Source organism: Haliotis asinina, chromosome 6 (assembly GCF_037392515.1).
Source record: "Haliotis asinina isolate JCU_RB_2024 chromosome 6, JCU_Hal_asi_v2, whole genome shotgun sequence".
Lineage (NCBI taxonomy): Eukaryota > Metazoa > Mollusca > Gastropoda > Lepetellida > Haliotidae > Haliotis > Haliotis asinina.
Window position 1 is genome coordinate 42212620 of NC_090285.1, and position 16550 is coordinate 42229169.

At 37.3% G+C, this 16550-nt stretch overlaps 1 protein-coding gene across 1 annotated transcript in view; it reads left to right on the top strand.

The window, feature by feature from the left end:
• The window catches only part of LOC137286255 (DEP domain-containing protein 7-like), a 28592-nt gene extending 13701 nt beyond the window's left edge, over positions 1-14891 (top strand). Inside the window, exons 2-7 of the mRNA XM_067818004.1 lie at positions 9281-9480; positions 9964-10169; positions 10566-10762; positions 11287-11819; positions 12153-12354; positions 12656-14891. Coding sequence (XP_067674105.1) covers positions 9281-9480; positions 9964-10169; positions 10566-10762; positions 11287-11819; positions 12153-12354; positions 12656-12855 — 1538 coding nt within the window. The 3' untranslated portion in view covers positions 12856-14891. The remainder of the gene's footprint in view (positions 1-9280; positions 9481-9963; positions 10170-10565; positions 10763-11286; positions 11820-12152; positions 12355-12655) is intronic.
• Positions 14892-16550: the final 1659 nt, after the last annotated feature.

The following is a 16550-nucleotide window of genomic DNA, read 5'->3' on the forward strand; positions in this document are numbered from 1 at the left end:
GAGTTCATGCGTGTTTTTTTGCAATGAGGTACATGTAATAAGAGGTGTACCTGTTATCTTGTGATACCCAGCAAACATTTTCATATTCCTCTTGTGCTCATGACAAGGGGGCCATAATATCTGAAGCTGTATGTTGCTAGAGGGCTTTATATTTTGTTTAAATATGGTGTGAAATTATTGGTAATGGGCTAACAACACTGTCATACTGTTGAATGAATAGTAAGACAGAGAACATGTATGTAAAAGTAAGAACAATGAAAGTAATAAGACAGTCTAAGTAAACTTATCCTCAGTTACACTCCACCACTGAGTCTAACAAAACCTTATGGGAGGTCGCGTCAGGTAAACTTTGAGATTGACCAATCAGAACACAGCTTACCAAATTGCGAAAGTGCACATTCGCACATACCTTATGAATTTTTTTATCTCGAAAAGGTTCGTACCCAAACAATTCTGAATGCTATTTAGCGTACGATAGCTTCCGGGTGATGCACACTGTGTACATACTGCCATGACAACGGCGAGTAAACAGTCGCTGAAAATAGTGTTTTTGACAATATTAAAGGATGTTATCTTGCGGAAATATTAGTTAATGGTAACCATGTCAACAGAAACCCCAAAGCGTATATACTGCGGGTCAAATAACTGTGTTATATGCAGATTTTTGTTTGTGGAGAGATCTATGTCGGTGACCTGAATATTTTGAAAGTCCCTCCGATCCCTAAATAGTAGTCGTTGTCTGAATGGCTAAATCTATTTAACCATCTCGCATGTGGTTGGACTGTCATTGATTGCTCAAAGGTTACCTGACGTGACCTACTAGGTTTTGTTAGACTCAGTGGTGTAGTGTAATGAAATACACTGAGACAAAGTTTACTTAGACTGGTAATAAGACAACAAAGATGCACGCTAAACAAAAAAACCACATGGAAACTGGTGTTAACCGTTATTTAGTGCTGAATAGAAGCCAGCAGTCAAATTGTGTTAGATGATGGACAGTGGACAGCTGGAAGGTGGGATTATGTTATAGGGAATAGACAAAGGGCAGATAGGACATAACAGTAATACATAAATGCAGTAGACACATGGTAGAGATTGACAAATTGAGGCCAGAACAAATAACTGGATGCCAGAACAAGATAATTTGCACTGATTTAGATTCATAAAGCACTAGGTCACTGACAACAATCAAACAATCCTCAAAGCAAAAAGTCCCAGGCTCTGTTCAGGTGAATTCTGTGGTCGCAGTTCATGGCTGGCTGGTGTATTCTGATGTCCATGGCTCCATGCAGCATAATTTGTTGCCAGTTGTTATTGCTGGTGGGCATTGGTGGGTTCTTGCATGAAGTGATGATCTTGGTTCTTGAGGATGTGTTCAGAGATGGTGGATTTCAAGTCTAGTTTGTTGACAGATGTTATTGTTAAGGAGTTTGAGGGTGTCCACAGTTGCAGGGAGTCTGGTAAATATATCCTCTGGGGTTGGGGCAAGTCTTTCTAGGGCCTCTGCCATTGGCTTGCTGATGGGTCTTGGTGGTCTTGTCACTGTAGAAGGTGACATCTATGTTAAAAGTTATATATTTTCCTTGTGTTTGGCATACTTTCTGTGTTATAGCCTTCAGTTCTCCATGAATGCTAAACATTAAGCTTCTGTGAAATGTCAGGCAATCCAAAATCATTAAAAAATGGAATGAAACACTGCTGCTTAAACCTTTGTATGAATCAACCATGGTAATTCACACCCTACCATCGTTCCTGAGTTTGAAACTCAGTTAACCAAAAAACGTACACAAAAAATCCCTAAACAAATGAGGTTATGAGTAAAATATTGAGTGTTAAAAAATAAGAGATAAAATAATATACATGAATGTCCATAGCTCTATAAACTTTGTTGTTAGCTTTATTGCGTTATAGCTTTACAGAAATAAACTGGGATCTATTTCCTGTTGTGTAAGCCCAGCAGATGATTTAAAGAGAAGATACACTGCCATCACACTTTCAAGAGAAAAGTGTATACGAAGCATTCATGAAATACATTCAGACCACCATTTCTCATTAGGAGACAGTCATATAATCATAATGGGCGACATCTACATGGAAAGATATTTTTGATAGCATTCTCCACCATAGGAATATCACTGTGAAACAGGACTGTCAGTGGATACGTAATGAGATATAATTATGTACATAGGATTACTTTTTTAGAGGCATTGCTACTGGATTATTAACATTGCATTGCTAAGCTCTAAAGTATACCTGACTGGGTTTCTAAGATTTCTTTATAAATAGTTCACTAAGAACAATCAGCGGTACTGTTCTCTGCACACATCACAATACACTTTATAATGAAACAAGTTTCACAAATCTGTAGTCTAGTCCACTCATCGGTTTACACAAAACTTGAAAGCCTAACAGCCAGTTGTCTAGACCACACTCTTTGGGTTCCTAGGGTGATAACTGTAAATTGGAATGGCTCCCATAAATAAATATCCAATTCAGTTGGGACTAACCAAAAGACTGGACTAGTATCTGTACTTTCCTGAAAAGTGTAATCCCAAATATCACTAATTAAAAGTCAAGAATTATAGTAGTAGTTCTCATAATTTGTACATGATAATGGATGACATGAACATAATATGGAAATTGGTAGAAAAGACAGGATGTACAAATTAAGTTACCAATGAATTGATGTTTGTTTAACACTAAACTTGACAATGATCCAGCTATTTGATCGGGGAGCGTCAATAATCAAAGCTGGTCCAGACAATCCACTGATCAATATCATTAAGCATTGGGATCCTGTAGTCATTTCTAAATTTTCACAGGTACAAATAGATTGAATTTGAGTATTAATCCCAGTGTTGTTCAGTATTAATTAGGCTGGATCAGTAAGCAAGCCCAGCAGGCTGTTAGTCAATACTTCTGTTTGTAATGTCCATTACAACAGTTTGGTGTATTTAGTAGAACAAGGTACTTAATTCTATTTCGTTAAAGTCTATATCACTACGTAATCATGTGAGATTGTGCGCATGCTTTTGACCTTCCAGTGTGACGCTTCGCTCAGTTTCGTTCCGACCACGCGGTCCGCTGCAAGCTGCCATGATGGCTGATGAAATTGACTTTAGTGAGAATCTCCTCAGTGAGGATAGTGATGGTAACTCTAACATTGAAGAAAGCCAAATAAAAACATCACTTGGCAAAGTAGCGAACCCAGTGTCAACAAGTGAGATTGTTGAAACCCTGAAAACTATGCAGGCGGGCAAGCAACTTGATAAAGTTTCATGTTCTATGAAGGACATGAGTTCTGTTTGGAAGAAGCCTGTCTCCTATTGGTTGAATGAGTTATACTCCAAACCGAAACCCGAAGAAATGGACATGGACATGCTTATAACTCATGTAACTGATGCTATGATTATGTTGGGTTCGGTTCAGTATGATCTACCTTTGAGGAGAAGAGAACTCATGAGACCTGCTTTACACCAAGATTACAAAAGTCTGTGTAATTCGGATCACCCTGTAACTGCTTTCTTATTTGGAGATGACCTTCAAAAGGAAATGAAGGACGTTATTGAAACAAGTCTTTCAGACTCCTAATCTGCCCATTGCCAGGAGACAGCTCCAAAAGACTGGACTTTCCCAGCATGTCCTCCGTGCTTGGTGAACCACAACACAAAAACAGTATCAGACCTACCTTAAAGACTGGGAACTTTTCTGTAATTCCTCAGGGTGTGATCCACTTTCGGCCCCTTTCAATGGAGGAGTTAACTATCTTCCAGAACTTGCTTGGAAAGTAGGGTACAGTGTTGTTAATACAGCCAGAAGTGTACTTTCATCTGTGATTATCATGCCAGATGGTTCAGCCTTTGGTAAACACCCCATTGTGAAAAGACTATTGAAAGGGGTATTTGAGTGTAAACCAGCATTACCAAAATATGTGCAGGACTGGGATCTTAATATTGTACTGCTGCACTTGAAAACTTTTCCTTGTTATGAGTCAATCTCATTGAAACAATTGACATTTAAACTAGTCATGTTATTAGCTATTTTAACTGGACAGAGATGCCTGGACTCTGTATTTGTTGACTGTAGATTCATTGAAATTCAGTGTGGAACGGTGTGTTGTGTATACTCATAAACTGTTAAGACCTGGGTTTCACAGAAATCTATTGTGCTGAAGAAATATCAAGCAGACTCAAGTTTGTGTTTTAGAATGTTTGCAATGTTACATTAATGCCACAGCAACCCAAAAGAAGGGTAGAAGTGAGTTATTTTTGAGTTACCAGATACCATTCAGACTTGTTAGTAAGGACACTGTTTCCAGGTGGATACGTCTGGTATTGTCTGCAGCACGTAGGAACACAGAACTGTATGGAGCTCACAGTACACGAGCAGCTTCCACCTCTGCTGCAGCACAGCATGGCCTACCATTCTGAACAGTGCAGGCTGGTGTAGTGACAGTACATTCTCTAAGTCTTACAATCTTCGAGTTGAAGAGTCAAGTACTAATGACTGTTGCGCTGAAAGTTAATTGTCAAGGTTTGAGCAGGCTCGCTCATATTCACAGTGTGAGTCACTGACTGACTCATAAGCTGAGTGTTTATGCTGTCAAGTGTTAAGTTTACGCTATGAAACTGTTAACTTGTAAAGATGTTTCTTCAAGTTATCGGAGTAAACATTGTGAAGTGATCAATGAACACATTGTATGCTGTTTATTTTTTTATATGATCAGGGGCACAGTGCTTTAAAATCTCTGAAATTTTTAAATTATGTAGGATTTTAATTTTCATATTATTCTTGTCCTCTTGGAATGAAGCAGGTGAAAATGAACCGATTTCAAGATTTGTACTGTAAATAACTTCAATTTTTTAAATTCGTTTTGACATATAATTTAGCGTGAAAGTATTCAGACAAACTCCCTTAATAGGAGAATGAGTAATAGACAAAATAAAAATGTAAGATATATTAAATTTTGTTTATATATTTCACATTTGCCTATAATATTAGATTCTTGTCTCTATCAGGATTTGCTCCACAGTTATCAATGGTTAGTCGCTATTACCTGTCAGGATTTGCTCCACAGTTAGCAATGGTTAGCTGTCAGGATTTGTAAGACAGCTAGCAATGGTTATTTTTCGTCAGACAAATGTTAAGGGTTGAAGAGTCTGAAAAGTTCTAAGATCTGTTACTATAATACTAAGCTTGTTTATAACACTTGATCACCCTGTAAACTAAGCCAGTAAACCAGTTTTCTTTGGTTAGAGAAAATCCCTTCTGGGACAACGGTAATCAGTTATTCCCCTACCAGAAACATTGCTACTGGTTCAATTCAGCTAAGCCAATCTCAATGTTTAGACGCTGAAGGCAGTTTGTTCTGTATCTAGAGCAAAAGGAAAACATCTTTTCATGGAAGTAAAAACATTGCTCCTGGAGAGGGTGTATTGCAACTAATTATGTGTGGATAAGGAACTGGAACACACTGATGTCACTGTACTGATTAGTAGGAGATTAGCTTCACCTGGGAGACAATGGGAATAATTACAGGAAGCATGGGATTTGCCTTGATCCACTCTAAACTGGTGTTTGTACAAGTGATAAACATTTTAAATTGTGTTATGACAATATTGTATTAGCCCAGACTGAAGCTGAAGCAGTGCCACATGTTCTATTGTTAAATAGAGACTAGCATTATGTAATGCTCATCCAAAACAGCCAATCAGGAAAGAGGTTGACACAGTTAGGCCTGTTGGGGATAAGGCTATATATGCAACTTTCCCCTTACAGACAGTATACTGTAGATATATCTCTTACACTTTGGATTTACTTTATGTGATAGCAAATACATGCATCATGGTGAACAACAGATCAGGTTAGTAAATCTTGACTGATTACATTTATTTGGTTTTCCAGCACAATTGTAATGTGAATAATGTGACATTGTGTACAACTCTTGACATTGAGGATGTGGCTGTTTGCCTTTCAAAATGAGGTAGCACTTAAATGTTTTTGTTTACAGAAAGCAGTAAGCAAAATGTCAGGGTTAAATTGGTGTTACTGTTAGTAATTCTCACAATTCAAAATGTTACAAGTCACATTGTTACTTATAGTTATGTACTGAAACGTTTTCCCCAAATGAGGATAGTTTGCATTTAAGGTTACTTTTACTTAGAAAATATGTGGACAGTTTGGTAGACAAACCTAAATTGTTGCATATGCATATATAAATAAGGATTTGTATTTCACTTTATGTAAACAGTTTAAATAGTTGATATCATCTTGATCTTTAATTTGAAATCAAATTAATTTTGCACAAGACTTTTTAGGTTCTTGGTGCAACTTTTGTGTTTTCAAATAAAATATTTTTGTACATGCACCTGGTTCATCCCAATTTCAGCTTGGCAGCTGTCGGATGCTTTTGGTCATAATGTTGTCCCCAGAAAGGATAATTTCTATTAACCTGTCCCTTTTGATTATCCACAAATTATCAAAGATCATATCTGTTTTTGTGCCTAGGGTGCTAATATGGCAAATAAGTTAAAATGAAAAAAAATGTGAGTTTGGACTTTTAAGATTTTATGGGTTAATTTATCATATATTATTCTGATTTGTCCTGAATTTAGCAAAGCTAATGATACGATATTGGAGTATTTAATTTTTGATGTCACGTGTCAATTATAACATGTTTAGAATGTAAGTTATTCATTCTTAATTAATATTGATGTTCAGGTGTTCTTGATTTACAGGTCATATTCATCTGAAATTGCATAATTTATTACAAACATAAGGATGAGATGGACTATACATGTATACATTCCCTTTGCCTGAAGTTCAAAATATGTATTATTTTTTAAAAATAAAACTTCAGTATCAAACAGGACAAATGAAACCTCAAATTTTCACATTTTCATATATTCTCTGCAGTAATGTTCTCAGTTTGCAACTGAAACCTTGCTTGTCCAGTATAGATTCTACAGTTTATTTCTGTTTATTGAAAAATCTTCAGATAAGAAATAGCATTTTTCTCCCTTTTGGTTAAAATATTTCTGAATAATAGAATGTAAAACAAATATGTTATCAATAGCAGTGTATCCATTCCTGAAGCCTGCCCATGATTCTGTTATCATTTCTAAGGTATCTGCCCACTCAATTAATGTCTTATCAAATATGCGTAATAATGCAGTGCCAATATAGGTTTCAGGATTATTTAGGTCATGGTTCTTATGTATAGTATCTTGGGTACAATGTGTGAACCTCGTTTGTGTGTCCCTGCCAGTGATGTTGAAAATATCGCCAAAAGCGCTGTAAAAACAAAACTCAGTCAGTATAGGATCTGTGCCAGTGGACCAGGATTTTCAGAACTATCCTTTTGCAAGATCTTAAATATTAGTTCTAAAAGTGGCGATAATAAATCTGTGGAGTGTTTAAAAAATTCACAGAAAGTAATCTATACTAGACAATTTATTAGCTTTGTGATACTAAGATGTATTTCCACCTTGAGATGCCACACTTAACTGTCTATCTTATGTGGACTGGAGTATTAGTATGGCAAATGCTTAATAAGGTAATTGTTCAAATTCACAGGCAATGATAATTTCATGCATTTTCTTGTAATAATCTGAATACAGAATTTCATATGTTGGTAATATCATTTTGCTGGGTCATTGTATAGTATAACATGTTCCCTCACACACACAGTAGATGATAATATGATGTATTTTAAACTTTATTCCGTGACAAGAATACATTTACCTCATGTATTGTCTCCTGGTGCTACAATGTAAAGCTTCACCTCCATCTGACATATATAGCTGTCATTGCTATGGCACATAGTTGTAACAACCTGGAAGAGTATTCTTGCCATCCCAAATCGCAATCCAATCTGTTTCACTTGTCAGGCTTCTGACATGCTGTTGTTGTAGTTAACTCATCAGTGATGGGTGACACTCATTGACAGCAGTGCAGATTGTTTCCTCATTAGCTAATTGAGCTTACCTGAAACGACAACTTGCGTTGATAAACTAATTAAGCTGTTGAGACAGTAGTTGACTTGTTTGGTGGCAATGAGTGAACTCATTTCACCTGGCACATGTAGTTAATTAGAGCTGTGGGAGGGTGAGTTCAGATGCACCCAGAACCTCCACACAGTCAACAACACATCATGGGTGGGTACTTTAACCTGAAGCTGACTTCATGGACATCATGGAATCAGCTTTTTAGCTGATTTTAGTGACCATAATCTAATATCAGCATAAGGTGTAGCTTTTGAACATATGAGGTTTATTGTTTATTGTTCTATTTAAATGTCCAACTCTTAACGGCCTTTATTAGAATTTTGTCCATTCTACTAGGAGATAATGGTAGATATTGATAAAAGTGTCATGATCACAGTTATTGGAATAGGGTTATTTGTTTATAGTATTGTTGATAAAACCAGTATTCAGGTGAAAGTAATTAGAATTATTTAACTTTAAGTAAATCCGGAGCATAATTAAAAGTGTAATTAAAACTGCTGTTAGAAATAATGCAAACATCTTTGTGAAACCTGTTTCAGCAGGTTGTAAAAATCCTGAACTTGCCTATAAACCAGCAGCCTGTGTTCAAAGTGTTCAGTTATGCAACTACAAAGGGATTAAATCACCATCCATGTTGTAAACTTCTTGGCAATTACAGACCATGGAAGTAAGTGGCACTTGAGCTAGAGTTCACAGCTCACAATAGCCCAGGTACCCCGCATTGTGTGAGGGTGTTAATCCAGTCGCAGCATAGGTAGAATAACAGTTCTCTGATTGTGCTGCAAAGGTGATAACAATGCATTGGCTACATGGTGTTTAAGCACATACAAACACTGCCTGCACAGTCTGTTATTATTGGATGCCCTGCTGAGATGTTGTATTGTGCTATTGTGACTGGGACTTTGTAGTTTTTGATGTTTGCTGTTATTCAGGTGAGCTGTTGAGCTCAGGTGAGCTCTCTGTGAAGGATTAAGGTTTAAAGTGTTGAAGAATTTTGTGAATAGAGTCAAAATTGTGGTTTGTATTAGTGCTTGTGCGTAAGCCATTATCATTGAAAGTGTGATTTGTAAAATGGTGACAGTGGGTTATTCTGATCAACATTTGAGAACCCTCTTTGGGATTACACTTTCTCAGTAGAGTACAGATTCTAGTACTTTTGTTGTCGGGTTGAGTCCCATCCAGGATTCGAACCCACACCCTCAGATTCAGACACCTTACCCACTCAGCATTGTGTATTCATACTATTTTGAGTTGTATTTTTATTATTGTTTCAGGTCCTTTCCGCGCCACACAAATATGGAACGAAATAATCTCTCATGTAAAGAGCAAAGTGGAGCTGAAGCGTCGTCGTTACAAGATGAGGCATTATGACAACACATTCACTGGTACAGATGCTGTGGATGTTGTCCTACACTATCTCCTGAGTGACAAAGAAACATTCTGTACGGACCTGTCCAGGGACAAGGCTGTCAAGGTAGTTCATGTTTCGGATGAATGTATACATAATGACAACATCATGCCAATTATAAAGAAAATATGACTGGTAGTTTAGTGAAATATACTACATTCACCACAGTGTATGAGATCAGCCCACTTAATATTATTTTCTTTATCGAACACTGAGATGCTGTTGATGTAGACAAGTTTGAGTTGCTAATCATATCAACACTCTGTGACTAACAAATATATTTACATTCCAGGGAGAGATTAGGGCATGTTGATTCATTTGCTTCATAAATTGTGTCCTTTAGCATACTAGAAATATGTTTAAGTCCTAGGTTTCCATGGGCTTGTCGATACTACACACATGCTCATGACTCATGATTTAGAATAGAATCAACATGCGATTGATTTTATTGTAGCCCAGTGGATTATTGGAAGAATTGTTATTTTACATATGTTCATTTCATTACAGTAATGTATGACCATTTGCTCAGTTCAAGTTCCTATGTTGCAGGTGTGCCAGATGTTAATGAACCAAAATGTGTTTGAGCCAGCCAGCTGCAGGTCCAGTGAAGCCAAGAAAGTTTTTGAGGACAGTAATAGTAAACTGTACCGATTTGTTGACTCGGATAAGGAAAACAAGGATGAAAGTCAGGACGAAAGCGAGGCATCTACAATGGATGACTCTTCTGACTTCAAATCTGGGAAAGATCATATGAGGTTAGCTCATGCTGTCCATCCCAGAATAGTCCGGCCCAGATCTGTACTTCAAATTGCAACTGACAGATTGTCTGATACCCTATTGTAATGATATAAACATGTGGTGTACATATTGCTTTCTTATGTGGCATAAGGCCCCACTCTACAACTTTGATTATGTTACTAATCTTCAAGATCTCTTATGTATATTTATATATGTAAATGTGCTATGATTGTGTATATTTTGAAAACATGTATCTATTTACATTGCCTTGAATATTAATAAACATCTAATATTTTAATTTGTCATTTGTTTTACTACTATAATTCAAACAAAAACTTCTTAAGAAGTGTACCATACATGAAGCAAGCAAAGGGTTCACAAACCATGCACTCATTGTGTTTGCTTGATTTCAGAATCAACCCAGCATTTGAGCCTGACCTACTTGAGGATGATCTGTTGTGCAACCCACTGGCATTGCAGCAGTCAGCCTCTGTCATGCAGGAACTCGTCAAACTAGGCAGCTCAATACGATGCAAAAGTGCCAGCTCTCTCAAGTCAATTGATCTCAAACGTACACGGTCGGAAGACAGTCAGGAAATATCACCAGAAGGTAAACATGTTGATGAAAAACACAGAAAATAGTTAAGCATGGTTTCGGTAATGCATGACAATCTTATGACCCACAGAGATCTAGGGTAGAATAGGTCTTCAGCAAGCTTGCCACAAAAGGCGACTATGCTTGTTGTGAGAATGGGATCAGGTGGTCAGGTTTGCTGACTTAGTTGACAAATGCGCAGGTTGATGCTCATGTTGTTGATCACTGGATTGTCTGATCCAGATTTGATTATTTACAGACTGCTGCCATATAGCTGGAATATTGCTGAGTATGGCTGTACTCATTCACTCAGTTCACAATCTTAGTGAATAAAATTTGGAAGGACATTACATAGATTCACTGGAGCACAATATGAAAAAATTGTGTTGCTGATAAAATAGAGCATTTGTATTGAGGGAAAATTGCAGCTGCTAGGAAACCCTCAGCGCAAATGAGTGACCCCAGTGATATTATTTGATACTAAAGTATGTACTTATTTTGAAACCATGACCAATATTGTGAACTGCTTCTCCCAACAGTGGTGGAGGAGACCTGGAAGGAGATAGCCCTGGCTGAGCTTCTGACAATAGTGGACATCATGTTCCTTGATGGTATCCTCAGTGAGGAAAAGGAAAACAAGCGCCAGCAACGTCGTAATGTCATCATCTCAAATGTTGTTGCCAAACACAGTGGTGTGCCCTTCCTGGAAGGTTCAGACACAACCGACTGCGTCATGCAGGCAGCTTTTGACTGTATTGAATGTCTACCCAAGGGAACAGCTCTCCTATCTGATGATACCCTTAAACAGACAGGGACACAAACAAAACTGAAACTGTTCAAGATTATTTCCAAGTATTATCAGGACCTGTCAGACCCCCTGCTTCCTGAGAGGTTTTTTGATTTGCACATGGCAATACTGAACCTGATACTGACTGGGAGAGAGGAGACAGCACTGCTGGCTCTAAAACTGGATGTTGTGCTCTTGCCATGGGCAGTTCGGGAGGAGCTGCAGAGGTTACTCAAGTTTATGTTAGCAATAGCCAGAGATAACACCTTCATGATTGATGAACAGGTAGGCATGAATTAGTGCATTTTTTCAAATGTCTGGAGACAGCATGTCTGTTTGTAAAATATATCTGGCAGATATATACAATATGATATATGAAGTTACTCTTCAGCAAATTCTGGTTGAGGGATATGACATTACCAAAATAAGTTCAGGGAATAAGTTCATGTACATTTTCTGCACTATGATGACAGATTTGTAGACAAATACGGCTGACATGCTTTCAGCTAATAAGGGAAGCATTCATTTTTCATGTTTCTGTTTTATAGTCTATGTTCTTATTAAGAAGGTTTCTGATTGGGAATAATTTATAATTTCTGTGATTGCATTTTTTTCTAGGAGACAAATGAAGTGATGGTCTTGAGAACGTTCAGTGGCTGCATTTTTAAGCACAAGGTGTTGTCATCCAGTGTTGGGGCTGAGCTAGTGCAGTTCTTCCTCAACCACCTCTCTGATATCTTTATTGTTCCACGTTCCATCAGACAGAAAGTTGCCTTCCGACTATATCAAGTCAAAACAGGCATTATGGAGATAGTCAGTGGTGAGCGTCCTTCCCTACATATTCATGAAATAGTATATACACCTTTATTTAGTTGAAATCACTACGATAGCTATTTCATTAAAGGTGTGTCAGAACAAAATGAAATTTTGATTTTCACTTTGTACCATTGAGTAAGTAGTTTCATTTTTCATTGTAATGGTCATGGTAGGATAATGGGTTGTGTTTGATGCCTAAATGAGTACAATGAGTCCCCACTGGAATATTACAGGCATATCGATATGTATAATTTGCGAAACTTACCCTTGACTCCTTAATGAGTATTGATATATTTTGTTTCTAGACTCAACATTCTGTAGCCGAGTTACCCAGGAAGAATATCAGAAGCAGTCTCAAGATGGAACGAAGGAAGCTCTCATAGAAATGATGAACTCTGTATTAGATGATACACAAGTGCCCCTCAAAGAAAAGAAACAAAGATTAAAATCATTTCAGAAGATATATCCAGCTCTCTATGAAAAGTACTTCCAGGGACTTATTTGAACAACTGCAGTTTGACGTGCTCATGGTGCTATGGACAGAATTGTACAAATATGGGTACAATGTTGACTTGTTTTCCCTTATGTCTGATTCAGGTCGCCAGGTTTGATGCTTTGCAAAGAAAAGGTGCCCTAAATGTTATAATCAAGCATGAAAAGAGATGGAGGTCAAAGAAGTATAGACATCAATTGAAAAAACAAAGTAAATGCAAGACAAAACACTGCAGATGAGTTTAGAATAAGAAACACATAAGCAGATATAAAATCAAGTATCAGGTGCTCTTTATGTCTGCTGGCTGTGTCAGAACATCATTTGTAAGATACTTACAGTATTTATTTATCAAAGGTTGTGTTTATGGTTGTGAATTCTGCAGTTTTTAGAATTAATTTCCTTAATATTAGTGTCAAGGGAGATTGAGATATGCATATCAGATGTTAGTATGTTTATGCTTCTACTCTGTTACTATGCAGTTCTGGAACTGAGTGCAATACCCACACCTTGCCAAACACCTTTCATATCTGACGTACTTCCTTCAGTAACTTGAGGTGTCTTTACCTGTTAGACATGTTTCTTTGAGGTCAGCGGCAGTATCATGGTCATTCTTGGAGCATGTGGAAGCCCTGCAATTCAGGGCAATAATGTACGCAACATTCCTGTTATCAGTGAATCATATAGGCACATTACCTTATGCTCAGCAAAAGAGGCTAATTGTTTGATCATATGAAATTGGTTTCATGATTTAAGCTGACATTACCAAATATTATGTTTACCCTTACTTTAGCTTTGGAGATTCAGAGGATGTGCCTTTTTCCATACTGGAGAGGAAGAGCTTAAAGAGTGTATGACTAGTCTTGTGTCACGTCAAATCTTAAATTATTACCTATTTTGCTCATTATTAAGCAAGGCAGATTGTATTCCAGTTTTTAGGATTATATGATGATAATTTTTTTCTCATAGTGCAATAGCATTCATCTTAAATTTTTCTTCCATACAAATGTGGTATCATTTGTCAAAAATCTACTTCATAAATTTCTAAAATTTGGCAATTATTGAGTTGAACAAATTGGAGGAATTATGCTTTGTTCCTAATTTCACTATAGTTTTGTTCCCACTCATTCTCTTACCACAGAGGTCACTCCTGTCATATCCTACAAATCTCTATTCTAATATGACCCTTTCATGGTGCGAGTGTAGGACTTGGGGGCATGGATGCAGTCAGATTTAGTTGTGCAATCAGCAACATTGTTTTAAAGTGATCATTCCTAAGTGTGTAACATCAACACAAGTCCCCAGCTATGGAGGGATATTTGTGGTCCTGTATTTGCCTGTATGTGTCAAGTTGGATGCAAGTCAATGTAACACGTTCTAACTGTATAGAAAGAAGGGAGATAACTCATGTTGTGCTTTTTTGCTGCTAGGGAATTTTATGAAGACTGGGAAATACTGCATTACTAGAACAGATGTTTGTAGGGAGATATGACCTGTGGGAAGTGAATGGTTCCCATTGCGATTCACATTCAAATTTCACACCCCCCCCATCTTATTTGAAAATATGATTTGATATTGCTCATTTTCATCAATCACATTACACATCAGGTATCCAGCTTTGTTGATCTCCTGTAGTAATACTCTGTCTCAAATTCCTGGAACTCAATGGCCATTTTAGCTGACTTGTTTTAATAATTTATTTTGATATTATTGGTGTGTAATTATGTTTGTACATATAAACTGTTTTAGGGCATTTTAAGGAAAACAATGAAAACTGTAAAAAGAAAGCATATTTTTGTTTAAAGGGATCTCAATTGTTGAAGTGAAGAACTGAGTGTGATATTTTCATAATCAAAACAATGTGTGATAACATATGTAGAAATTGTATATATAATTAAAGCTCCATTTGTAGCTATGTACAGAACTGGCTGACTGTTTCAGTACCAATAGTGCTATTGCAATGTTTTTTGTAAATAAAAGTATATTAATCAGATGTTTGTAATCATTAGGACATATATACATGGACATAATGAATAAACATGTATACACTATTTCATGATATTTTTTCTTTCCCCAGCTGGATTTGGCTGCATAAAAAGTATTAAATGTTTCTTGGACACATTTTAAAAAAAAAAAAAGTGATGAGGGTGGTTGGACTTTTTCTTTTAATTTTTGATAGAAAAAAGTGACAAGGGAAGAATACACTGTTATTTTTTATCCCTCAGAAATACAGTGTGGGAAGTTTAGCAGATGTTAATCAGCTGTAGATTCAGTCACTTGTTCTTACAGACACTCGTTCTTAAAATTGACAAATGGATGATCAGGACGGGCTGATGCCTGAAAAACATTTCACTTTTGTTTTATAGCCTTATATAGTTTCACTTTCCTTGTTCAGCAAGTTTCAGTTATTGTTACCCTTTGTCATTGGCTTAAAATGACAACACCTACAAGCTTTGTCACTGAGACCCGTTTGAAGCATTATTTTCACAACCCATAATGGACAAGAACCCTTCCAGAAACATTTGAAAGTAATCAAGGCTGTAGTATATAGTCCACTGGTTCATATTACTGCACCCCATGATTGCTAAATAAGGCCCCTACTTCAACTGCCCCAAGGAAACGACCCATGTTGAAAAAAAGCCACATTAACATGGTTGTTGGCCTGCCATTTAGTCTCCCACAGCCCCAGAACTGCCTAACCCTCCACACCCACCAAGGCCCCAAAAGAGCATGCTTGCTATAAAAGGAGACTGTGCTTGTGGTAGGAACCTACTTACATGATCGGGTGGCCAGGCTCTCAGACTTGACATGTCACTGGTTCCCAGATCGTTGCTCATGCTATGGATCATTGGATTGCCTGGTCCAGACTCAATTATTTATAGACTGCCCTCATATAGGTGGACTATTGCTGAGTGTGGCGTAAAACTAAACCCACTTACTCACTCACCCCTAAATAAAGCAAGTCTATATCACTGGGGCTTCTTTCAGTTATGAACGTCAAGCAGAGTAACTTATGCTTCCATTGTGCGACGAACGGAATCGGCTGGTCATGCTCGTTGAATAATTAACTATTTATTAATTTACGCGTCATTGTGTCCGAACTGCGTAGATCGATGCTTGTGCCAGATGGGAAATGAGCCACTTTTTTCGTGTGAGCCCAGCTGCGATGAGGTAGAAAAGTGGTTAAAGCGCTGGCTCCTTTCACCGAAGAGCCGGGTTTGATTCCCACATGGTGCCCCCTGCACCCCCTTCTAAAGGTGCAGACATGAAATGTTTGACATTAAGGTTGTAAAGTCGGTAGACCAAAAGATGATTTAATTATCTGCCTCTGGTCAATGTACCTTTACAAAAAGGTACCAGACTGTCATTAGAGCAGATGAAGACGCAACATCTGTTTTTCTTATGGGAAATGAAGATAAATTAACATCATAAGTGAACGTGTCTTGCAAAACCAATATTGATACAAATGTGGTTTGTGTCAAACCCAAAGAAATGCAGTATTTATGGAGTTACTTGCTTGAAGTGATTTAAGACTTGCTGCATCTTTCATGCTTTTGGGCCCATGTTAGACTTGATATATTTCCTTTGGCTACTTGGAAGTCCCTCACATTAAAGTTTTATACATTTCAACCCAATAGTGGCTCGTGTTACAACATTGTCTGTCACATGTCTACACTACATAGAAACTCGAGAATGTGTTGGAGATCGCT